The 21967-nt window shown below is 52.4% G+C and overlaps 1 protein-coding gene across 1 annotated transcript in view; it reads right to left on the bottom strand.

Moving 5' to 3' along the window:
- The window catches only part of LOC106896095 (heparan sulfate glucosamine 3-O-sulfotransferase 3B1-like), a 36238-nt gene extending 14515 nt beyond the window's left edge, over positions 1-21723 (bottom strand). Inside the window, exon 1 of the mRNA XM_014955823.1 lies at positions 21171-21723. Coding sequence (XP_014811309.1) covers positions 21171-21577 — 407 coding nt within the window. The 5' untranslated portion in view covers positions 21578-21723. The remainder of the gene's footprint in view (positions 1-21170) is intronic.
- Between the last annotated feature and the right edge of the window lie 244 nt (positions 21724-21967).

Genomic DNA, 21967 nt, shown 5'->3' with positions numbered 1-21967 from the left:
GGGGGGTGTCCAGGGGACCTCCCCAACCTGTTACTGCATTAGTGGCCACAGGTAGGACAGACCGGGGCACAGACTTTGTTACTGCTTGATCCCCGGGGATGTCTGTTGGTCCCCCCACGCACCTCCTGCCATTCCCAAACACCTGCTGGGATAAACCCCTCCGGGTTGTGCCAGAGGCCCACGGCTGGGCTCATCCTGGGGGGCTATGGAGACAACCACCCCCGGCCGTCTGCCCACCCCGAGGTCACCGTCAGGCTGCCCAGCCCACCCCCGGTGCCATCAGGTGCTCCTGCTGCCGAACGGGAGTCCTGGAGCCCAGAGGATGATGAGTTTTCCTTCCTGGGGAGGGTTTCTACCGGATATATTCCCACCCAGCATCACTTTTTGGAGATGTTCCCACCACCCCAGCGTGCTCCAGAGCACTGGGAAGTGCTAAAATTGGGGTGCTCTGTGCTGCAGTGACAGCACCCCCCGTCTCAGACCCCTCCGCTCCTTGCTCAGTCCTCCTTGCTGCCTCAGTTTCCCTCTGCCAGGGTGACAAAACCCTCCAGGAGGAGAGGGACAGCTGGGTACAGCGTATCATAAAAGCCACAGAAGGCTTGTTACGATCAGGATGAAAAGCCACAGCACCTGGATGCAGCTACGAGACATGGACCGGGGACCGCTCCCAGCGTTCCCCACAGCAGCTCTGCCATCAGACACCACCAGAACCAACTTCGGTGCCGAATTTCTAGACTTCCCCCCCACCCTTCCCCACAGCTGTTCCCTAAAACCAAGGAAAATAGAGGAAAGGGCAGAAAAAGCCAAGTCAAACTATTTTGGACATCAGCCACATTCACGCTGAGCTCAGGCCAGTCATCCAGAACCATTGGCTCTGCCGCCCGGCGCACGCGCAGAGCATCCAACCTATTTCTACCCAAATTCCTCACTAGTGTTTCAAGACGACAAAAAGTGATTTCTTCCCAGAAAACCAAAATTTGGCAACCTGGCTGTTTCCAGGGAAAGCACTCCCAAATCCTCCCAAAAGGATTTGGGAAGAAACCATCTAAGAAACCAGATAGATTAGACTGAAAGGTTACGGTGAGAAGGTGAGTAGAAACGCAGAAGGTAGACACAAAAGCTCTTCTCCCAGCCTGGGAGGAGACAGGAATGAAACCCCCTCCAGAGTCATGAGAAGGGGTTTGAAAACCCGAGGTGACAACAAGCCCAGGCAGCACGACACAAAACACGGTACCATTTGGTGCATATGATGAATTTGTTAGGACTTTTGCTGCCCTTCTGATTTGCAGGTTGGAAAGCAAACAAATCTGCTGGTACCAGCCTGGAAAAGCTTTAAAGGAAACAAATGCCAAAGATGAGTTTGATGCTCTCCATCCGGCTGCATCCCCTCCTGTCCGGTCCCCAGGGGCCAGTTTGGTCCCCTGTCCCCATCCCAGCACGGTCCCACTCAGCTCTGCTCCGGTCAGGATCCCATCAAAGCCAAAGGGCTTGTTTCAAACCACAGCCCATCAGCTGCCTTAAATCAAACACAGTTTTGAGGAGCCATTCCTGCCCCGCACAGCCAATTCTCATTCTAAATCCTCCTGCTTCTCTGCCTCTCCCTCTCCTTCCTCATCCCGATAAATAAATTTAGGCCAAGTGAGCTAAATCTAGTTATCTTGAAAAAGAGCTGCAGACACCCAGGAAAGGATGGGGGCGGCATCTCCACTGCTGGCAGCTTTGCCACCCAGCCCCCTGCTCTGCCGAGGAGATCCCCAGTTGTTCCCAGTCTCCGAGGCAGCGTGTTTTTGTCAGAAAGCAGGAAAAATGTACAGTGGTGATCAGAGCAGCCAAGGACTGGATTAAAACCACACACCTGTAGCCCTACACCAGCATCTGACAGTTTTGCAATGTCCTGGGGAGCAAACACCCAGAGCATCACCAGCATCACCAGTACCACCAGCTCAGCTCCCACAGCCACCACACTGGCCCCATCCCAATCCCACCTGGCCCTCCTCTCCACGGGACTGACCGCAAAATCATCAAATCCCAGAAATACTCCTTAAAAGCAAGAACCTGACAAGCCCAGGAAAAGACTGTTAAAGCAATAAAGCATTTTAATTGCATCCCGGAGCCTGGCACCAGCATCAAGGTCAACCGCCTTCAAAATTACCCACTTGGCTTCGACTCTGCTTTCTGGCGGCAGCAGCTCCAGATGGGGGAAAGGAGGAAGATGAAGGAGGAGGAAGAAACAGAGCGAGAAGAGGCAATAGCAAATTCCTCTCTGGGGGTGGGAGCACTTGCTGGTTTATTGTTTGATATATATCACGTTTTTCTCACCAAAATTTCCCCCGGCTCAGGCTGCCCTTGCACCAAGGACCCGTACGGTAGCGGGCAGCCTCTCCTCCTCTTTTTATGACCCGCGGTGAGGGCAACATGTGCGCCTTTGTCTCGAGCAGGAGCCCGATGTTTGGGTTGGCAAATTATACCACAATAAAAGGGAACGGCTGGGAACCAGCCTCGGCCTTTTTGAAAGGGGTGTAACCCAATCCAGCCCCGTCAAACACCGGCCACGACGTTTACACGAACCAGATGATGGGAATTAATGAACTTTGGGGGTGAGGAAGGGGTAGGTAAAGGAGCAGGGAGCTGGAGGGGGAAACATGTGGGCCTGAAAGTAATGTTTTTCTCACTCTCCTTGCTCCCTGCCCCCAAATCTGCCGGGTGCCCTTCACCTGTTGGGGAGTTTGGGGATTGAAGGAGGCAGAGGAAGGTGACAGCGTGCGAAGGCTCCCCATCACGAAGCCGCTTGGATGGGGCCGAAAAGCTGGTGGCCACGGGTGGCATGACCACTTACCCCAGGGGAACAGGCTCCGGCCTGGCCGTGGAGTCTGATCTGAGTTCCTTTGATGCGGGTATAAAAATCCCATCAAAGGCTGGGGGGAGCGGGGAGACGTGGGGCATCGGCAGATGGTCCTTTGGTCCCCACTCCACGCAGGCAGAGCCGGGTGGAACCAAAGGGCCCCAGAATATCAAAGCAGCAGGGACAACGTGCTGCCGTGATCAGGAGGGGTTATGGGCTTTGAGGAGATTTTGGTTTGTTTGTTGTTTTTTTGTTTTTGTGTTTTGTTTTTTTTTTTTTTAATAAAAGCCTTTATCCACCTCCCCCAAGGTCACTGCATTCAGAGCAGATCCAGGAGCCACCAAAGAGGTGGCTGCAGGTGAGGGACAGGGGACAGCAGCATCTGAGCACCCCCCCAGGACAAAGCAGGGCCTGATCCACGCACAAAACCCTCAACACCAGGGAAGAGCAATGGGTGTGATGAGCAGAACCAGCCTCTGCTGCTTAGAGTGACCTTAGAGACCACCTAGTTCCAGCCCCACTGCCATGGGGGAAACACCTCACACTAGACCTGTCGAAATACAGGGGAGGACAAATTTACAGCAGCAGAAACACTTGATGTGAGTCTTGTCTGCACGGGGACAGGGCATAATACAGAGGTTAAAAGAGCCACAAAGACTCTTTTGAGAAAGATGGGTGACATGGCCATCACTCCCAAGACATGCCCATTCTTGGTGATGGATGGAAAGGCACAAAGTTGGTCCTGGAGGTGGCTGGCTGGAGCAACCCCCCTTCCCAACCCCCAGAGCTGATGCTCCATGCTGGCAGCCTTTGGAAGGAAGGTCTCGAAGGGACAGTATCAACCCAAAAGCTTGGGAGAAGTGTATCCTGCTTGCAGGTGCTCACATGCAGCCCTCTCCTTCAGGCCAAAGCCCCCGTGGCCCAGGGTTCTCCAGCCCTGGCCATAGGAGGACTATGCAGAGCAAGAGCAAGGCAAGCAGCACCACCCGTCCCCCACCACTCTCCCAAATTCAGCTCAGGGGTTGTCCTGGCCCTGATGTAGTTTGTCTGCCTATTAGGTAGATCCTATCCTCAATCAATCTCTCTTCCATCCCCTCGTCCAGGTTCCTCCTGAACCCATGCAGATCCACCCCATGCACAGTCCTCCCCGGGTCCTTGCTTTGCCCATTGTGCACCAGCTCCCAGCCCCATGCCACAGCCCTGGTCCTTGCACCATGACACCAACCCATCCCTCCACCTCCAGCCCAGCTCTGACTCCATAGAGCACCACATCTTCCCCCGAGACATCTCTTTGCCAGGCTGAGGTCTCCCAGCCTACTTAGTCATTCCTCAAACAGAAATTCCTCCAGCCCTAAGGGACAAACCCAAAACGTCGCCACTAAGGAACCTAAGGAACAAACCCAAAACGTTGCCACTGTCACCAGGTGGACTCACGCACTGAGTGAAGATGGGCAGATGGGCTGCAGAGATGTGGGGCTTCATTTGGCCTACAAAGGGACGACTTTCCAATTATTTCCTTCCCCCAACAACAGCTTGAGATGTTACAACTGCTCAGCAAGAACTTTCTCTCCTCCTTTGCTGGAGCCGGGCACGATGTTCATCGACTCCACCAGTTCATTATAACATAGACCCTCCTCTTTATGTAAACACCGAAGCCTCTTTCTGTCCCCCATCATACTTAAAAGCTCTGAACTTCCACTAAATAATTATCTTCACTGGGGGGAGAGGGGCAGCACTTTACATATCAAAGGGCTGCTTTGGAGGGATTTACAATAATTTAAGATGAAGTGGTAAATATTCTATTCACTCCAGTTCATCTCCAGTAATAATTATAATCCTATTAGCAAGGTCCCAAGAAAGTGATTGCATTATCATCTAGCGGGCATCTACTGGGGATTTCTTGGAGGGGTGGGATGGGGGAGGCCAGAGGCAAGTAAAGAAGTAAAAGCAACAAAAGACGCAATTGCCAGCACCTCCCCTCCCCCAGAAGGATTTGGTCTCCATTGTCCCCGAGCTTCAATAGCGCTTTGCTCCCAAAATAAGAGCTTTTGAGAGCAGTAAGGGGGTGGGGCCGAAATGAGCATCTTATTCCTCTCGGTGTCCCCCCCTCCCCAAGGTTGCCTTTCATTGCCGTGGTCCCCCCCGGTGCCGACAAAGAGCACACGATGCTGTTCCGGGGGGGCACGGGGGGGCCAGCAGCAGCACCGTGATTAAAAGCTAATTGCTGTTTCTGGGTGAGTTCTTTAGAATATCGCCCGGCATCACCGGACTTCACTGCCCACTGCTCAAGTCATGTGAGATTACTCTAATCTGTCTCCATCCCCCCCCCCAAAAAAAAGGGAAAAAAGACTGGTTTTGTTTAAAAAAAGAGCAGAGAGGGGGCAGTTCTGTGAAATTCATGATTTAAGGGGGGGAAAAAACCCCTTAAACCCAGCAGGAAACATGACTGAGCTAACTGGCAAACTGGGAAGAAAGAGGTTTTTTTCCAGCAGCTCGCAGGGCCTTGGTGTCCCCGCCAAGCTGTGGTGTTTTCCTCCTGCGCCGTGTCGCCTCTCCCTACGCCCCGCTGGAGTGTTTAACTGGAATTTATCCCTGCAGGAGAGCCCCAGCTGCATCAGTGTCATCCCCTTCCCTCTCTTCTGGCACCTGAAGACCACCAGAGTCCCCACTGGGGCCACCAGAAGCCGGCAGCTCGGCTGTGCTCGCCCCGCTGCGGGTGGAAGTTGAGCAGCTCCTCCAGAGCTTCCCCGGTGCGGGCCTGGACCAAGCTAAGATTACTTTCCCCGTGTCCAAGAGTTTATTGCAGAGTGGTAGAAACGTTTTTCCTCTATAAATTCAACAGACAACAGCCCGAAAGGGAGGGAAGAGGAAGAATTTTAGGCATCTGCCGAGATTTCAGCGCTCACAACTCACTCCCGGGGAAAAATAAATTCCCCCCGCTGCCTCTGCCTCTTACTCTATCGCAACCAGAAGGACCCGCCGTTTCTCTTCCCTCAAAAATTTATAGCCTTGAGTTAACGTTATGCACACTAAGCTCCTGCTACACGAAGATTTGGTAGGTCCACTTATGGATTCATTGCAAGACGAAGCTCTGCTCTTGGAGCTTCTTGCAGAAACTGCTGGTTTAGCACATCCTTCTACCAGAGATGTTACTTCTTGAAAACTCAGATTTACTTGGGTAGCACCGATCCTGCCCTTTGTGGGAACCTGGAACTCGTATCTGCTGAGCTTGGGGAGGCTTTGCAGCTGCAAGCACAGAAGTCATGTCCCCACCCCCCCCAAAAAAAAAGGGCAAAGCGAAAGAGTCAAGGTCTGGAGTGACCAGCTAAACTGTGGAAACAAATCAGAAAGGCAAAACCCAAACCACGGCTGTCACAAGGCTTTTGCTACCTCAGAGAAGGTTAAAGCAAAGGAAGCCTGGCTTGGAAAAGGCTTAAAAGCAGGATAAAGAAATCGTAGCTGGTGGGACATCCAGCCACGGCACACGCAGGTGACAGAAGCATCCCTTGGGGCAGAGGACATGGGGCCAACACGGCTGTCGCTTGGCTTCAGCCAACCCCGGAGATGCCAATCTCAGGGCTTTGGCTTCAGCTCCAGCAGGAGAACAACCAGGCTATTCCCACAACGCCACACAACAACAGTTTGGCCACCTCCAAGGGGCACCGCTCCCACCGCTGCCTCTTCCCAAGGCACTAATCCTCTCAAAAATGTTAAAACCCCACAGGCACTGCTGCTCTCCATTCTAGACATCATAGAATCATCTGGGTTGGAAGGGACCTTCAAGGTCATCTAGTCTGAACCCCCCACAGTCAGCAGGGACACCCCCAACTAGACCAGGTTGCCCAGGGCCTCGTCGAGCCTCTCCTTGAATATCTCCAGAGAAGGGGCCTCAACCACCTCCCTGGGCAACCTGTTCCAGTGCTCCACCACCCTCACAGTAAAGAACTTATTCCTAATGTCTAATCTAAATCTGCTTTTCTCCAGTTTAAGGCCATTACCCCTTATATAGATCCTTCCTCCTCAAGAGGTCTTGGGAAAACGCTTCCTTGCAGCAAAAAAGGAAATCTCCATTGGGTTAAACCCCATGGATGTGGGGATCAGGGCCATGGGGGGAGGCAGAAGGGGGTGTTGAGGTGCACAGAGCAGACACCACAGACTGCACACAGCTTGCTGGCTTTCACCTGGTGTCCCAGAAGCATCAGGTCTTTCAGGAAATAGGTGCCCAAACCAAGTAACATCATGGCTCATCCAAGAGTCAAACTGCCCGTCACTGCCAACGGAGAACAACATCCTCCTGGCTCCCCAGAGGGATGCACCCACCAAGGGACACCCCGTTACCTGTCACACCAGAGCACCCCAGGGCTCCTGCCCCCGGCTAGGACACCAGGAGATGTTCCTAATCCAGATAGCTCATGGGAGCTTATCCCATCAGCCCCATCCCTACAGTACCTGCTCTCTTCAAGGCCCTTCTCTGGGGACCCTTACACCGTTTGCTGGTGGTGGAGAACCCAGCGAGCAGAGAACATCTCAGTTTGGACCCAAAGGGCATGTCTTAAGCATCTAACACAGGGGAAGGTGGTCACTTCATGTACCCCTTAGCAGTATGTATGGCAGCTAAGCACCACTGCAGTGTTCCTGGAGCCATGCTGCACTTAGGCAGAAGTTTCCCAGGAAAAAACTTGTTTCAAGAGAAGTAACCCCTGCTTGAGTCTGGTTTAGGATGGCAGTCCATAGGGTTTACATGGATGTGGATTTTTATGGTAAAACTTTCTGGTTACACAGCAGTGACCATCACAGCAGCCTCTCTCTAACCACTGGTTGATCCCAGTACACCAAGGCTGAAGGTTCAGAAGCACCTAACAAGTTTCCACTCCACAAGACAGGACTACAAGGAAATGAACTTCAGCAACCCTTCCCACATTGTCCCTCTCCTCTGGGGCACTGCCAAGCCACCGTGTCTCACCTGCTCTGATTTTGCTAGAGGAAGGAAAAAAAAACAAAACAAAACCAACCCACAAACAGGGTTGGGTTGAGCCAACCCATAACTAAACGTTGCCCAAGTCACCACCCACCAAACAAACCCAACCCAGCGTGATACGGGCAGGACCACGTTCTGCTATTGCCACGGTCATAAATCACAGCCCTGCTGAGAGGTCTTTTGTGTTTTCCCCCAGCACAGAAATTAAAGCCTTAATCCATGTGCCTGCACAGGCAGGTAACTAGTCCCCCTGATAATGCCACCTTTTGTTAAATGCCCGCGTGAGCAGCCCGGCTTTTGCACAGGGAGGGCTTTGCTTGCCACCCTGACACACGTTTCTTCTAACCAAGCCCAGCCCTCCTGCCTTGGGGCTTTGCAGCCACCATCAGAGGAATAAGCCCCTCATTAAGCCCCAGAGCCCCCTTCTGCCTCAAGGGATGCCCCAGCTCACAGCCCTCAGGCCACGATGCAAGGGAGCATCCTCAGTGATTTGCCTGCCAAAGTCACACCAAAGGGGGGCTTCAACCACTCTGCTGGGTTATGAACCCTAAAAGGGACTGGTGCCAGTGGCAGTCGTGTGACAACTCATCTCCTCTTCCTCACCGTGGGGACAGCAGAGCAGGGAGGGAAAGAGGGAAACTGCTTTATTCACCCAGCAGCGCTTTCCTCCAGGCACCAACTGCCCATGAAGCATCTTCCAGGCCATGGCTGAGGTGGAGCCCACTCTCTCCTTTGCAGGAGGTGGGAAGGGAGCTCTTGGGGTGGGAGGGCCAGGACAAGGCTTGGAACAAGCCTTGAGGCAGATATACACCTACAAGTCATAGAATCATAGAATGGTTAGGGCTGGAAGGGACCTCAAAGATCATCGAGTTCCAAACCCCCTGCCCTGGGCAGGGACACATCACACTAGAGCAGGTTGCTCAAGGCCCCATCCAGCCTGGCCTTGAACACTTCCAGGGATGGGAAGTCCTTAAAAGAGCCACACATGGTCTCCAGGAACCCACCTTCTACACCCAAAGGGATCCTATGGGCATCCAGCATCACTTGGAAGGCAGAGGTCTTTGAAACGACAGCTCGGAAAGCGCCCAGCTTTCCATTTTCACTAGGGAAAGAAGAAGGTTACCCTTTTTTTCTGCCCTTTCTGATAACGCACGCATGTTCCTAACACAGAGCAAGTGATGCTGGTGAGCTGCTGCCAAACCCCAGCTGCATGATTCCACCTGCATCTTCAGCAACACCAGCCAGGTAACCATGCTGCACTGAGGTTCCCCCTCAACTGCCTTCAAAAATAAAGCAATGCCCCCTCTGACCATCAGCAGACCATCACCTTCCTGGCAGCCAGTAATGGTGGTGAAGAACAAATTCATCAGAGGAGGACCAGCTCCACAAGAAGGTGGCCAACCGAGAAAGCATGTCCCACATGCACCAGCTGGCAGCTCATCACCGTGAGCATCCCATCGAGCAGGTCAAGAATTTGAAATTGGTGTAGAATTTATTCTAAGCTGAGCCACTTGATTCATTTTCAAAGGTCTCCTGCCTCTTTCCCAGCAAGGCAGGGGTGGTACCAACCATGACCTGACCTGGTGGCAGTCTGGACGCTGGCCCAGACAGCGTGACCCCCATTGGGATGAGCTATATTTGCCACCCGCTGGAACAATAGGCCTGGCAAATTAATACACCGGTGATCCTCTCAGTCCTGATCCCTAAATGCATTTTAACACAAATGGGATTGTCACCTCAACTCATTTGTTAATGGATTTGTGATTTACGGTCATAAAGGGGGAGGACTGGAAATTAAGATCACTCCATGGTGTTTACCAGAGCAGTGAGTGAGACGCATTTGTCCAGAATGGGATTTTTTTCCCCCACCGTCTCCAGTCAGGCCAGTATGACCCTCCCCAGCCTCCCCATCCTTTTTACACCCCATCCCACCAAACATCAAAGACAGAAAATAATACTAAGTTCCAGGACAGAAAAGCAGCATGCCCATTGAGGCAATCAAGCTATGGGTTCGCGGTGCCACCGCATCCCAAGGTGGGTCCCCACCGACGCTGCAGGACTCAGGGCAGAGCAGAAGGAACCACACCAGCCTTGGGAAGGAGTGAAACTCCCAGCGAAGGAGGGAGACAGGCACCAATTAGGGAAACATGAAGGAGCAGGTCCGTCTGCAGACTCCCCTCCTGCCCCAGTCATTACGTGGGATCATGACGTGGTCGTAAACAGTCAACGAAATAGAGTCAAGAGCTCTTTAAAGAGCAGGCTCAGCTGGTGGAGATGCTCTGCTGCAAGTACAACAGATGCAAAGCGCTGCTTCTAATTAAAAAGGTATTCCCGTAATTAGAGACCTCACATCGCCATACCGATGATTTGATCTAGCCCAGCACATTCGCTCGGGCTGTATTTAAGAGGGCTCTCTGTGCTTCCTTTCCACTTTTGACTACTTGGGTTGTCTGTCTTCAGAACCCTGCCCACCTCTTCACACCCCGTGGTGGCAGGTCCACTGCTACGGTGGCAACCAGAAAGGACCTCACGGAGCAAAACCCCACGTGCCAAACCCCAGCAGAGACCTTCAGCATCCCACCCTGTCTCCATCGAGAGCCCATTTCCCTCCGGAGCCGGCAACGGGGCTGAATTATCCCATAGTCCTCCAAGCCCTTCTACATAAAGAGCGGAGTGGGCCGGTCTGCCGAGGCCTTGGAGCACAACCCAAGTGAAATGACTTTTCCCTGAACACTGAGGCGTCTGAATGAGAGCTATTGTTATTCAGATGAAACCAAGTGTCAGATTAACAAATCAATGGGCATAAAAGATATAAAATGGGTTACTATTGAAGCTTTTCAAATACCCAAACATATGGATGAACCAAATGTGAATTGTAATTGACTCACCCACACCTTTGATCTCTACACCCTTGGGTTCCCAAAGAGACAGCCCGGCCCCCTCTGATCAGGACTGAACTGATTGGGGACTCCATTGTGAGCCCTCACAAAGCCTTTTCTCCCCTGCCTCCATCTCCTGGATGTAGACACAGCCTGGCACTTGGAAACTGAGACAAGCCAGCTCTGCCTTGGAGAGCTGGGGAGCTGGAGATGGGCAGCCCAAATTACCCAAATGCAACCTCTGGCTCAGAGCCCATCAGCCCCAGGTACCTCCTCCCACCAGTGGTGGCCCTTGGTCAACTGGACATGTACAAGGAGAAGGCCTGGGAAGCAGCAGAGGAGCAAGCACGGGCAGCTCAGACACATTCCCCCAACTCCTCCTAGAGCCAGCCATGGGGGTCTGTCCAATTTTCCAAGGATTTCAGCTGCGCAAAGCCCAGGACCAGACTCTGCCGATGGGTTTGTGACAAACACGTGCCCTGACTGCAAAACCCGGCCTGGTCTGGAAGCACTGAAAGCTGCTCTGCCCTTCTCCGAGCACCTCGACATCTGACAGAGCACATCACCTCCACCTGATTAAGAGACATGATTTTTAATTTTCCTAGGGTGTTTCTGCAGCTACATTAAAAGTAACCCAGAGTTTAAACTAAACCTAATCCCTAGATTTTTTTACTTTTGGGGTTTAGACCAGTTTTGGACAGGTGCAACAGAGGAAAAAAAAAATTAAGCACCAGCTTTGATACCGTACGAGCCTCAACTCCAGAGGAGTCTCCAGACGAGTGGTATGTGTCTGGCTGTAGCCCCAAGGCTCATCACAAACCTGCTGTTGCTGCAGCTCTTCCAGGAAACCCAGCCCAGCTTATCCTCCTCCTTCCACCTCCAGGCTGCCAACCCCACGCAGACCCTGTGTCTTCTGAGGAGGCTTTCACCCCACACCAAAGCGGGGTTGATAAAATTATGCAGCTCAGCTATTGCTAAACCCAGCACATACAGGAGTCTCGCAAAGCCTGTTGCTGAAGGCAAACCCCAGTAGCTATTCCCAGTGCAACAGAGGATGTAGAAGGAAGGGATTCCCACCAAGGAGGGCAGAGATGCTGCACGTGTCCTTTCCTCCAGCTCTTTCAAGAGGAAGACTGGGTCTGATGGGGGAACTGGGTGAGCTGGGGAGTCCCCTGGAGCTGGCATTGCTCTGTTTTTACCATTTTTGGGGCTCAGACCCAGCTGTGCAGCTCCTCAACCCAACCGGGACGGCTGAGGGTGCGACCACCGCAGGGCTCACCCACAGAGGAACCCAGGAAGGAGAAGACCGCGGGGAGGAAGGCGGGCAGGAGGAAACTGCCGGGCTCTTAATCTGCTTTAGGACCACGGGAGCTTGCTGTTTATATATAGCTTAATTAATTATTACACTGCATTTAGCCGGGTGACCTTGAGATGGTCTCGGGGGGAGCTGGCAGCCGGGGCAGCTGGCCAAGGCGCCGGTGTGTGCCCAGACACCGGTGTGGAGCAGGCGGCTCGTCCCGCTCTCCGGGCAGCACCAGCCTGTAATTAAGAGGCTTCGGAGCAGACGGCAGCTCCCGGCCCCTCTCGGCCTCCAGCAAACCCAGGTTTGAAGCTCTAACCAGCTACTCCACTTCGGCTTTTGGCAAGGCTGCTATCTTCTCCTGAGGCTCAACAACCCCCCCTCCCCGATTAGCTATTCCCTTCACTTTTCAGAAACACCAGGCAGGCAGCACAAGGCTCAGCAGCCACCAGACCAGCTCCAGGGAAATTAATCAGGAAAAAATAAAAAATAAAAAAGAAAACAAAAAAATAAAAGCTATGAGTTCTGCCTTAAGTTGCAACAAGTTCAGTGCTGGGGAAGACGGAAGGAGATGGACTTTGCTAAGTCCTCCCTCCTTCCTCCTCCTTTGCAACTGCCCCTCAAGAAGGGGTGATGCTCAGGCTGTTTGATGACCAGCTCAGCCTGGTCACGGTGAAGCCAGGGCAGATGCTCGCACCAGGCAGGCAGCACAAGGCTCAGCAGCCACCAGACCAGCTCCAGGGAAATTAATCAGGAAAAAATAAAAAATAAAAAAGAAAACAAAAAAATAAAAGCTATGAGTTCTGCCTTAAGTTGCAACAAGTTCAGTGCTGGGGAAGACGGAAGGAGATGGACTTTGCTAAGTCCTCCCTCCTTCCTCCTCCTTTGCAACTGCCCCTCAAGAAGGGGTGATGCTCAGGCTGTTTGATGACCAGCTCAGCCTGGTCACGGTGAAGCCAGGGCAGATGCTCGGGGATGTTTACAGACACCCACAAAGCCCACTGCCCCGCAGCTCCCCGGGGAGACCTTCAGGAACGTTCTCCACCCCATCCCACCTGCAGAAGATGGGGACAGCCCCGGTGCTCGCAGGGACTGATCCAGCACAATTCCCTAAACTGGAGGTGGGCACAGGGGGTTGAGAGCAGAGAGGAACAGCATCTCAGCATCACCTTCACCCCAGCACAGAGACACGGGGCACAGCGAAGCCATGGGGGTCCCTCCACAATCCACACCCACCGTGTCCCCAGCCCCATGGAGAAACCAGCCGAGGATGGTGCACAGCCACCCAAGGGCTGGGACACACCTCCAGCACCTCCTGCTTCCATTCCAAGCCTGGTACACCTCGAAATCAAACAAAGCGAGGCTGTGCCAAAGCTGCAGGCCTTGCCAGTATTTTTTTAAACCAATATTTAAGAGCTCAGCGAAGCAGCAAAGCGACGAAGCGCCGGGGTTTCGTCCTCCCCCTAGTGTCGGAAGATCTCTGCGCCGAGCATCGCCCGACCCCGCTCCACAGCAAAATCACCCATGCCATTAAACCTCAGCACAAGGCCCGTGCCCTCTGCTCATCCCGCCTTTAATCACTCTGTAGCCAAATTAGCAGATTCACAAAGATTTCCTACCCCTCCACGTGCCGCTCGCCCGTACTTTCAAGTTTTTTAAGACTTCAAAGTTTTAAGGCAAGTTTTGCATTTGATACTCAAGCCAGGCTGCAAGCTCGGGGCTTTAATATACAGCTTGTTTAGCTGTTTTATCAACAATCATTGGATTTACTTTGGAGAACGGATTTTGGCTTCTGGGGTAACATTTTCTGCCCTCACAGTCACGCTCCGAGGGCCTGATCCTGGAACCCACCCCCGGGGCAGGGCTTCGGACTGTGTTAAACACAGTGAAGTTTGGGGACCTGGACCAGTCCTGGCCACCAGCAGGCTGCTGAAGCCTCCTCTCCTCTCCAGAGCCAGCTTCCCATGTGAAAAGCACACTCTTTTTAAAAAGAAATCAGCGTTTTCACTCCAGCTGTGCTCAGCGCCGCTCGGCTGCGGTTGTGGCCACACAGGCTTCGGCCTTGCATTCCCATTCGGCAAGGGAGGCATAAAATACATCCATCCACCTACAATATTATACGTGGGGATATAAAATACAAGCCTGTGCACAATTCTCACTTTTCTTCTGGAAGCCCTGCCTGCCAGGAACGCGCACTGGAGGGGAGAGGCCGTGCCAGTGCCAGGGAGAGAGGACACAACGGGTCGCTTTTATCACAAACCAGTCACTTTGGTGGATCTGCAGAGGTTCCCGGCAGGACCAGGTGAGATGACTGACCAGATTGCACCTCTGGCTTTGCAAATCTCAGCAGCACAAGACTTACAGGAAGGCGAGGGGCTGTCCTTAGGAGGGAGGAGATGGACACCTCCCTCCAGCGATGCTCCGCAGAGCCCAGCTCCGTGGATGCCGCTGTAGGAAGCCATGTGGAGAGCAGGGTCAGCCACAAGTGGTCCTGCAGCCCAGACCGGCTGCAAATTAAATTCTGGGTCAGATCCTCCTCTGCCACGAGGTGCAGAGCATCCCTCTGTCACAGCATCCCTCAGTAGAGTTGTTCTTTCTCCATCCCTTTTCTGGAGGGAGAAGAGTTAAAAAAAAAACCTGGTTTTGAAGCAGGATAGTTCCAGAGCATTTCTGAGGAGGTCAACGCAGATGTAAAGCATTTAGCAGAAAGTGGCATTATTTTTCTCGAAATAAAGTTCTCTCTTTCCCTGCTACCCACCATGTGGCAGGGCACTGCCACGCTTACACACTTTAGAAATTTAAAAAACCTGAATTATTCATTTACCTCAAATCAGCGTGAGGCCTTCTGCAAGCAGCACCTCTACCTATTTCACTCTAACGTTCCCTCCAGCATCATCTAAAGCCCAAACACCCAAGTTTCCGATCCCCTCTGAAGGACTCCTGAGACAGGAGCGCATGTGCTTGCGGGGCCGGGATGCAAGGTCTCAAGGAAGCCTCTCAAGGAAGCCAGCTCACAGCTTCCCACACACCCATCCGCACCCATCCCAGTAGGAGGACATCGCATGCAACTTCACTATCACCAAGTCCATTTTCCTCCTCCATCTTCCTTGTCAAAGAGGAAAACCACCACGGGGAATGCTTGAAGCCAACGTGGCACCATAAGAAGTTCTCTCCTTCCCATAACGTCTACTACGCATCACGTCTGAGCAGTGCCCCCCATCCCCAGGCAGAAGGATGCTCAAGACAGAGGGACCAAGCTCCTGACTTTGGCTTCCTCTTCTCATCCGACCCATGGCAAGATGCGATGGGTCCTTTCAATCACCTCCAGTCCGGGAGCAACTCCCTAATGGCAATGCCATGGGACTAGTAAACTCCAGCCCTGAGTTAACCCCACCTTCCCTCTGAGCCTGCTGATAATCAACACGTTTCATCACGGGAGCCCTCGTTTCCATCAAGAAAGTCAAAATAAGGTCCATTTGCTCAGTTGCCTTCTGGCTGCCACTGGTGACGGCTGCTGGGCTGAGCTCCTTTAAAAAAAAAAAAAAAAAATCCCATGGCATTTCTCGTGAGCTAATTAAGAAACACAAAGTGAGCTGCTGAAAGACCTGAAATTGCAACGGCGGCGTGGGCAAGCCCCGGTACAGTCATCGGCAGCAAGTCAGGACCCGGCACAGCACTTAGTCATCTCCCAAAGCAGAGCAGCAGCCGCTCCTCCCACCCCTCTTCACACACCACATGGTGACACCAGGACAACAGGTAGCAGCCGATAGCCCCTGACCCCCTAATTACTCCACTGAAATAATGTGCCCTGCTATTTGTTGTTCTTTGAGTCCATATGGTCACCGGCCCCCACGGCCCTGGCCCATCCATTATCCCCCAAACCCATTGACCACCCATGGCCACACCAGCAGAAGACATCAACACTCAGGCTGAACGGCCACTAGATCAGACTTCTTCCTACTCAGGATGGATTAATAGCACCAAAGGCAGGCTCAAGCAGCCAGAGCAGGGTGGTAAGTGAGGTCTGATGGTGAGACAAGTCCACGATCAGGCCAGGAAGGAAACACAGCTCCAAAGAACGGTGGTTTGGGTAGAGTTTTTACAGCCACCGCATCCAGGGCTTGCTGGATGCTTCCAAAAACAAAGCCTTCACTGGAAGGGCCTTGAGGTATCCAAAGCTTGGTGTGTGTTACAGACATCTGCCATGGCCCACTTGAAAAAAAAAATTAATTAAATAAATAAATAAATCCCAAACCCAGAGCCGAGCCCGTGGGTTTCTCATTCCCATCATTTTCATGCCAAGAAGGAGCGGGAGGTTCCCCGGCGCGGCGCTAACGCGATTAGCCGGGCAGATCCACCATCCCCATAAGTCACCCCCAAAACGCGTGGTCAACTCTGCAAAGTTCAGCAGCCCAACAGGTGAGGCCATGAAACCCGATCGCGGCGGACAATGTCGTCCCCCCCTCCCCAGCGTCGTGCTGGGAAGGACTCGTCACGTGCGTCGTATCGGGCAACGGGCTTGAAAGGGAGCAGCAGCGCCTGAAACCCCAGCAACACGAATAATCTTCGCCATCTGTTTGAACAACTCAACCCTCCTCAGATCTAGAGGAATGAGCCCATGCGAACACAAGGGCCTGGCTGGCTGATTATAGCACCCCAGCCCTACGTTTTTTTGGGGTTGTTTTCTACCAAACGGGGCTTGGCCAACGGCACGGGGAGCTGCTCCAATGGCCAAGGGGGCACTGAACCCTGTGCAAGCGTCCAGGGGACCACTAAAAGTCCCCACTGGCTTAAGCACAACACAATGCAAGCTCAACAGTTGATTTTTACCTATTTTTTTTTTTAAAAAAAAGCAAGAAAACAAACACTCAACAGGAAAGAAGCCACCCCCAGAGAACACAACTCCCCTTTAGGACACGCTCGTTCCAACCCAACGTGGCCCGTGGGAAGGCACTGGAGGAACCTTTCCTCGCTCAGACACGGTCGTTTGCGCCCAAAGTCCAGTTGGGAAAAATCAAAACTGTTCCCAAACTTCCCAGGGCCAATGAACCTTGGGACACCTGGTGGAAAGGACAGGTTGAGTTGTGCAAGCACCAGTTGTGTCCCACACCTTCCCGCTGCCGCGTCCCAGCCCCGCTCCAGAGACGGGGAAGGGGCAGGTTTTGAGCCCTTGCTACCCCTTAAAGTCAAAATTTGGAAAAAAGGGCCAAACACAGAGACAAAATCCCACCTTGCTCAGGATCTGCCCTGGGTTCAGCAGGGTTTTTCCCCTGGAACGTTGAACCATCATCGCTTTATCCCTCCCCTCCTCAGCCCCTTGCAAGCACCAGCACCGCACGGCTCACACCCACACGCTCTCCTTGGGGCAAAAAAAGAGGCTTTTGGGGAAAAATTAATACATAAAAAAAAAAAAAAAGGAAGTTTCTCCCCATTCAGGAATTGCTGGGAAGCAGCACTTCGCACGTTAAGGTCCCCAGTGCTTCTTTAGGTGATTGGGGAGTCTAAAAAATGCATGTTTGAAGGTGTTTATTCCACACCACGGGGCCTGATCCTGCTGGACCAAGAGCGGGGAGATGAAGCGCCAGCGTTTTAAGAATTTTCCCCCGCAAAAAAGTAAAAAAATAATAAATGGGGTAAAAAAAAACAAAAAAGAAGAAAAAGAAAATGAGGTCTGCCCTCCGCGAGGAGCTCGGGCTAACGCTGCCACCGAGATCCCAGCCGGGGTAGCCACGGCACGGGGTCTCCGAGCAGAGGGCTACAGACTCGAAATATAAATCAGTGATGTCAAGTGGGGCCAGGAACGCTCAGCCCACGGCAGGAGGGAGAGGGTACTACAGCCCACTGGGCCTAAAACAATAAAAAAAATTAGAAAAAAGAAAAAAGAAACACTAAAAACCACATAACACTAATGACACGATCTGTTTTTCTTAATTTACGTTAATTACAGGACGAAAGGCTTTTCAAGTCCCTAGTATATTTAAAAAGGCATCATCGTTGCACGAAATAAGAAAGGAAATAATAATAATAAATAAAATAAGTATCAAAAACTGATTTTCTAGGCTTGCAAAAAACACTTTCCCCCCCCAAAACCCATATAGCAAACCCATAAAAAAAAATACCAGCTTTCCAAGGCTGTCGGTCGGGGCAGTCAGACACCGGCGCGCGCGGGCTGCGGAGCTCAGCTCCTCACTGCTGCGAAGAGGAAACTTCTTTATTATCCCTCCCCCCAAAAATAATAATCCGGGCGCTACTTAAAATTAGTCTGCAATCAGGGCTGGATCCCGTTTCTCCTCTGTCATGGTACATATTTTCACTGGGAGCAGTTCACATGCTGGATTCATTACCGGGGGAAAAACCCCGCAATGTGCCTACAGAAGTTATTTCCATTAGATTTCTAACTATCTCGCTATCAAAAAAATCCAATTTCTTTTTTCCCCCCGCTCTGCTATTCCGGAACGGTGCTCAGCACCGCTCGATGCCGCTTTCCCTTTCACACAAAGGGAAAAAAAACCACCTCAAATTTCATTTCACTTGACGGAAAACGGAGCAAGGAAAAAAGTTTGTATTCCCGCCTCCGAAAAGTTATTTTCTATAGATGAAAACTGTAGACAGAGATCAAAAGTTAACATAAATCTGATTAATGGCTAATACCCCAAAATATCAGCCTTCATCAGGTTAAATGAGCAAATTTGTGGTGCCTTCTGCCTCTCGGAAATCTGAAAAAAAAGTTACATTGGAACAGCTCATTATACGGCAGGAACAACTTAAACAAAAACTCCTCCCAGACATGACCACATTTAGCCAAAACCAGTCAAATAAAATATACTTTCAACGAGACGTGGGTCAAAAATTGCATCTTCACCTTTCCAAAGGCGGGTGATTGGATTTAAACGGTGAGGAGCAAGAGCTGAGGGCACGAGAGACTCCCCCGGCTCCAAAATTGAGTCATTTTGTGTAAAAGCATCTGCAAACCCAGGCGAGGGGGCTCGTCCCGCTCACGGCGCCCCGGCTGGCACGGCGTATGTTTCATGGCATTTTTTTAATCTGATTTTATTGGGCCGTTAACAAGAAAACACAAATGCATCTCCCCATTGACATTAAGATAATAAATAAAAGCCTCATTAGGGCTGGGGGGGGGGGACACCAGCCTGCTCTTGAGGAGCCCCGAGACGCCAAGATCCCCCCAAGTCAGTGGGAGTTTTGAGCTGGATCGTATCTGATTCCGGACGCTGAAGTTTATAGGAACAAGCTTCTGCTTCCAATTCAAATTCAAGTTAGAAATAACGTGGAATTGCCAAACAACTTGTCTGGTGATTTGAGCAAATACATCCTCCCCCCGGCGTATTTTCCATTATTTAGTCTTCCCCCCCTCCAAAATCAATCAGGGTCCTGCTCCCACACCAGGCAAACTCGCTCCGGTCCTCGGGGCGAATCGTAGCCAAGACCTTCAGCATCTCTCACACTCGCTGCTCGGTGTCAGGTCACTGCTCAGACCTGAAGATTTGTCCCATTTCGGTTAAAACAGCTCTTTTCCAAAAATACTATACAAGAAGTAGCGGTGCGTTTGCAGGGAGGGGGCCCCTGCTGCTTAAAATTAAGCAACAGATAAGGTGAAACTTCAATAAGTTATACAGAACTTTCACGTCAGCTTCCCCAAATTTAAAAATAATGTGTTTCTCTTAAATATTGACTTTTGCCCACCTCATCTGGGACAACAGATTAATGTAATCATAAGCACTATTCTCTCCTTCTCCCCTTCCACCTCTTACTTGTAAAAGATTAATCAACCATTTTATGGTCTAATTTAGGTGCCTAATTAAAAACAGAGTTCAACACGTACAACACCATTTTGCTAATAAATCCTGACAGGTCTCCTGCTCTGTTCTATGCAAGTTCTCCTTTCAAAATGGGAGATTAATATTTTAAAACAACCAAACAGCTGAATTTATAAAGATTTCGCCTCTGTCGCTGCGGGACGACACGCTGCATCCTCCCCCCAAAACTGAAATATTTCATAAAACGAAAGTGCTTTCAGCAACGACTTCCTGCTCGCCAGATCTTATCCTGCCTTCATTTCACTAACTGCTGAGGGATGGCAACATTAAAAAAAAAAAAAAAGAAAATTAGAGAGAGACATAAACCTAATGGGACTCGCGGGGTGGGAGTTTTCAAGACTACAAAGAGGTTAAAATTCAGAACTTCACAGCTCCCATCCAGCTTCAAAGTTTCCAGCTCGGCTCTTTTAGCCTCCCTGTAACCACTGGGCAGAAAGACACATGCAAAATATTCTCGATAAAGGAACTTTTCATCCTTTGAGCTCTGGCAGAGGCTGATGAGGGGCTCGGCGTGTCCCACCAGGGCTGAGGAGCACCAAAGGGTTCCCCAACACCATCACCTCCTGCTTCTCCGAGCCCACCCGCCGGCAGGCACCATGGATGCTCAGGGCTGCAAAATCCAAAGTTCTCCATCCACCCTGGCAGGATGCAATCCCTTCATTTATCATATTTTTATTTTTTTTGCCCCCTGCCCCTCCCCGGCCAAAAACATTTCCTCCAGTCCCCAAAAAACGGGCGTTAAACCATGGCGGGGCATCACCACCCCCAGCGATCGATCAGCCCTAAAGCTGATTATAGTGGGAGGAGAAAGTTAACGGGGAAAAGAGCGTAGGAAACGCTGGAGGAAGTTTCCTCTGGACCGCGGAGCTGCCAAAACGGCTCAAAACCCCCCAAAAAACCCTGCCTTTACTGGGAAAACTGGGCAGCCTCGTCCCCAGACCCGCGGGGGGATTTCAGCCACCCCCCGGCCGAAAGGGAAAATACGGGCTCCAGGAAAAGCTCTGGAAGCACAACCGGCGGTGTTAAAAAAAAGAAATAAATTAATTAAATTGATAGTTAACCTCTTATTGAAAGATTAAATGCGGTTTGGGGCAGCATAAAGCCCAAAAACACACACACACACACACCCAGCCGGTCGGATTAACGGGGAGAGCAAGTTCCGCGCAGGGTCGGGGTGGGTTTTTTAGGTTTTTTTGGGGTTTTTTTTCCCCACTCCCCTTTTCGAGGGGGGGGGTGTATTTAGCGGAACATCCCCGTTTCGCCCCGGGGCTCGGCGGCGGGCGCTCCCCGCGCATCCTCCCCGCAGCGGGAGGGATCGGGGGGGAGCGTCCCGTACCTGTACCAGGCGAGTCCCCGCTCGTAGTTGCGGTCGAAGAAGTGGGGCTCGGCCCCGACGGCGCGGACGTCGGGGTGCACCCTCAGGAACTCCAGCAGCGCCCGCGTCCCCCCTTTCTTCACCCCGATGATGATGGCCTGAGGCAGCCGCTTGGTGCCGGAGCCGTTGAAGAAGCTGGAGATGGGGCTGGAAGGGGCTACGGGGAAAGGAAGGGGGTGTCCCCGCTGTTGCTGCTGCTGCTCCCCGGGGCTCCCCTCTTCCTTCGCCACCGGGGAGCCGCGGGCGGCGCAAGAGCCGGCGCAGGAGTAAAACATATAGAGCCAGAGGAAGAGCATGATGAAGAGCAGCAGGAGCCTCCGCCTCAGCGGCGGCAGCGCCAGGGGGACATCGAGGCAGCGGTTCCCCATGTGCCGGCGGGCGGGCCGGGAGGCATGGCTGAGCTTCGCCCGGCTCCTTTCGGCTCCACCGGGCGTCTCATGGAAGGGGGGGAGGAATTAAAAAAAGCCTAAGGAGAACCTTCCCCCCCCTCAACTCTCCCTCCTCCTTCTCCTCCCCCCCCCGCCGCTCCGCTCCCGCCGGCAGCGCAGGGAAAGGCAGCGGAGGGAGGGGGGCGGGACGGACAGCGCCCCTCAGCCTATAGGAGCCGCCTCCCGCCGCATAATGAGCCGGGCGGGGAGCCAATCAGAGGAGAGGAGGGGAGGAGGGGGCGGGGCGAGGAGAGGTGGGGGGGGCGAGCCGTCGAGGCATCAGCCCGCTCGCCCTCCCTCGCCCCCCGGTTGCCCGCGGGCCCCCCCGGG

The sequence above is a fragment of the Calidris pugnax genome, unplaced genomic scaffold, assembly GCF_001431845.1.
Source record: "Calidris pugnax isolate Ruff unplaced genomic scaffold, ASM143184v1 scaffold286, whole genome shotgun sequence".
Lineage (NCBI taxonomy): Eukaryota > Metazoa > Chordata > Aves > Charadriiformes > Scolopacidae > Calidris > Calidris pugnax.
Note: the sequence above shows the minus strand (reverse complement) of the source record. Positions and strands in the feature narration are given on the sequence as shown.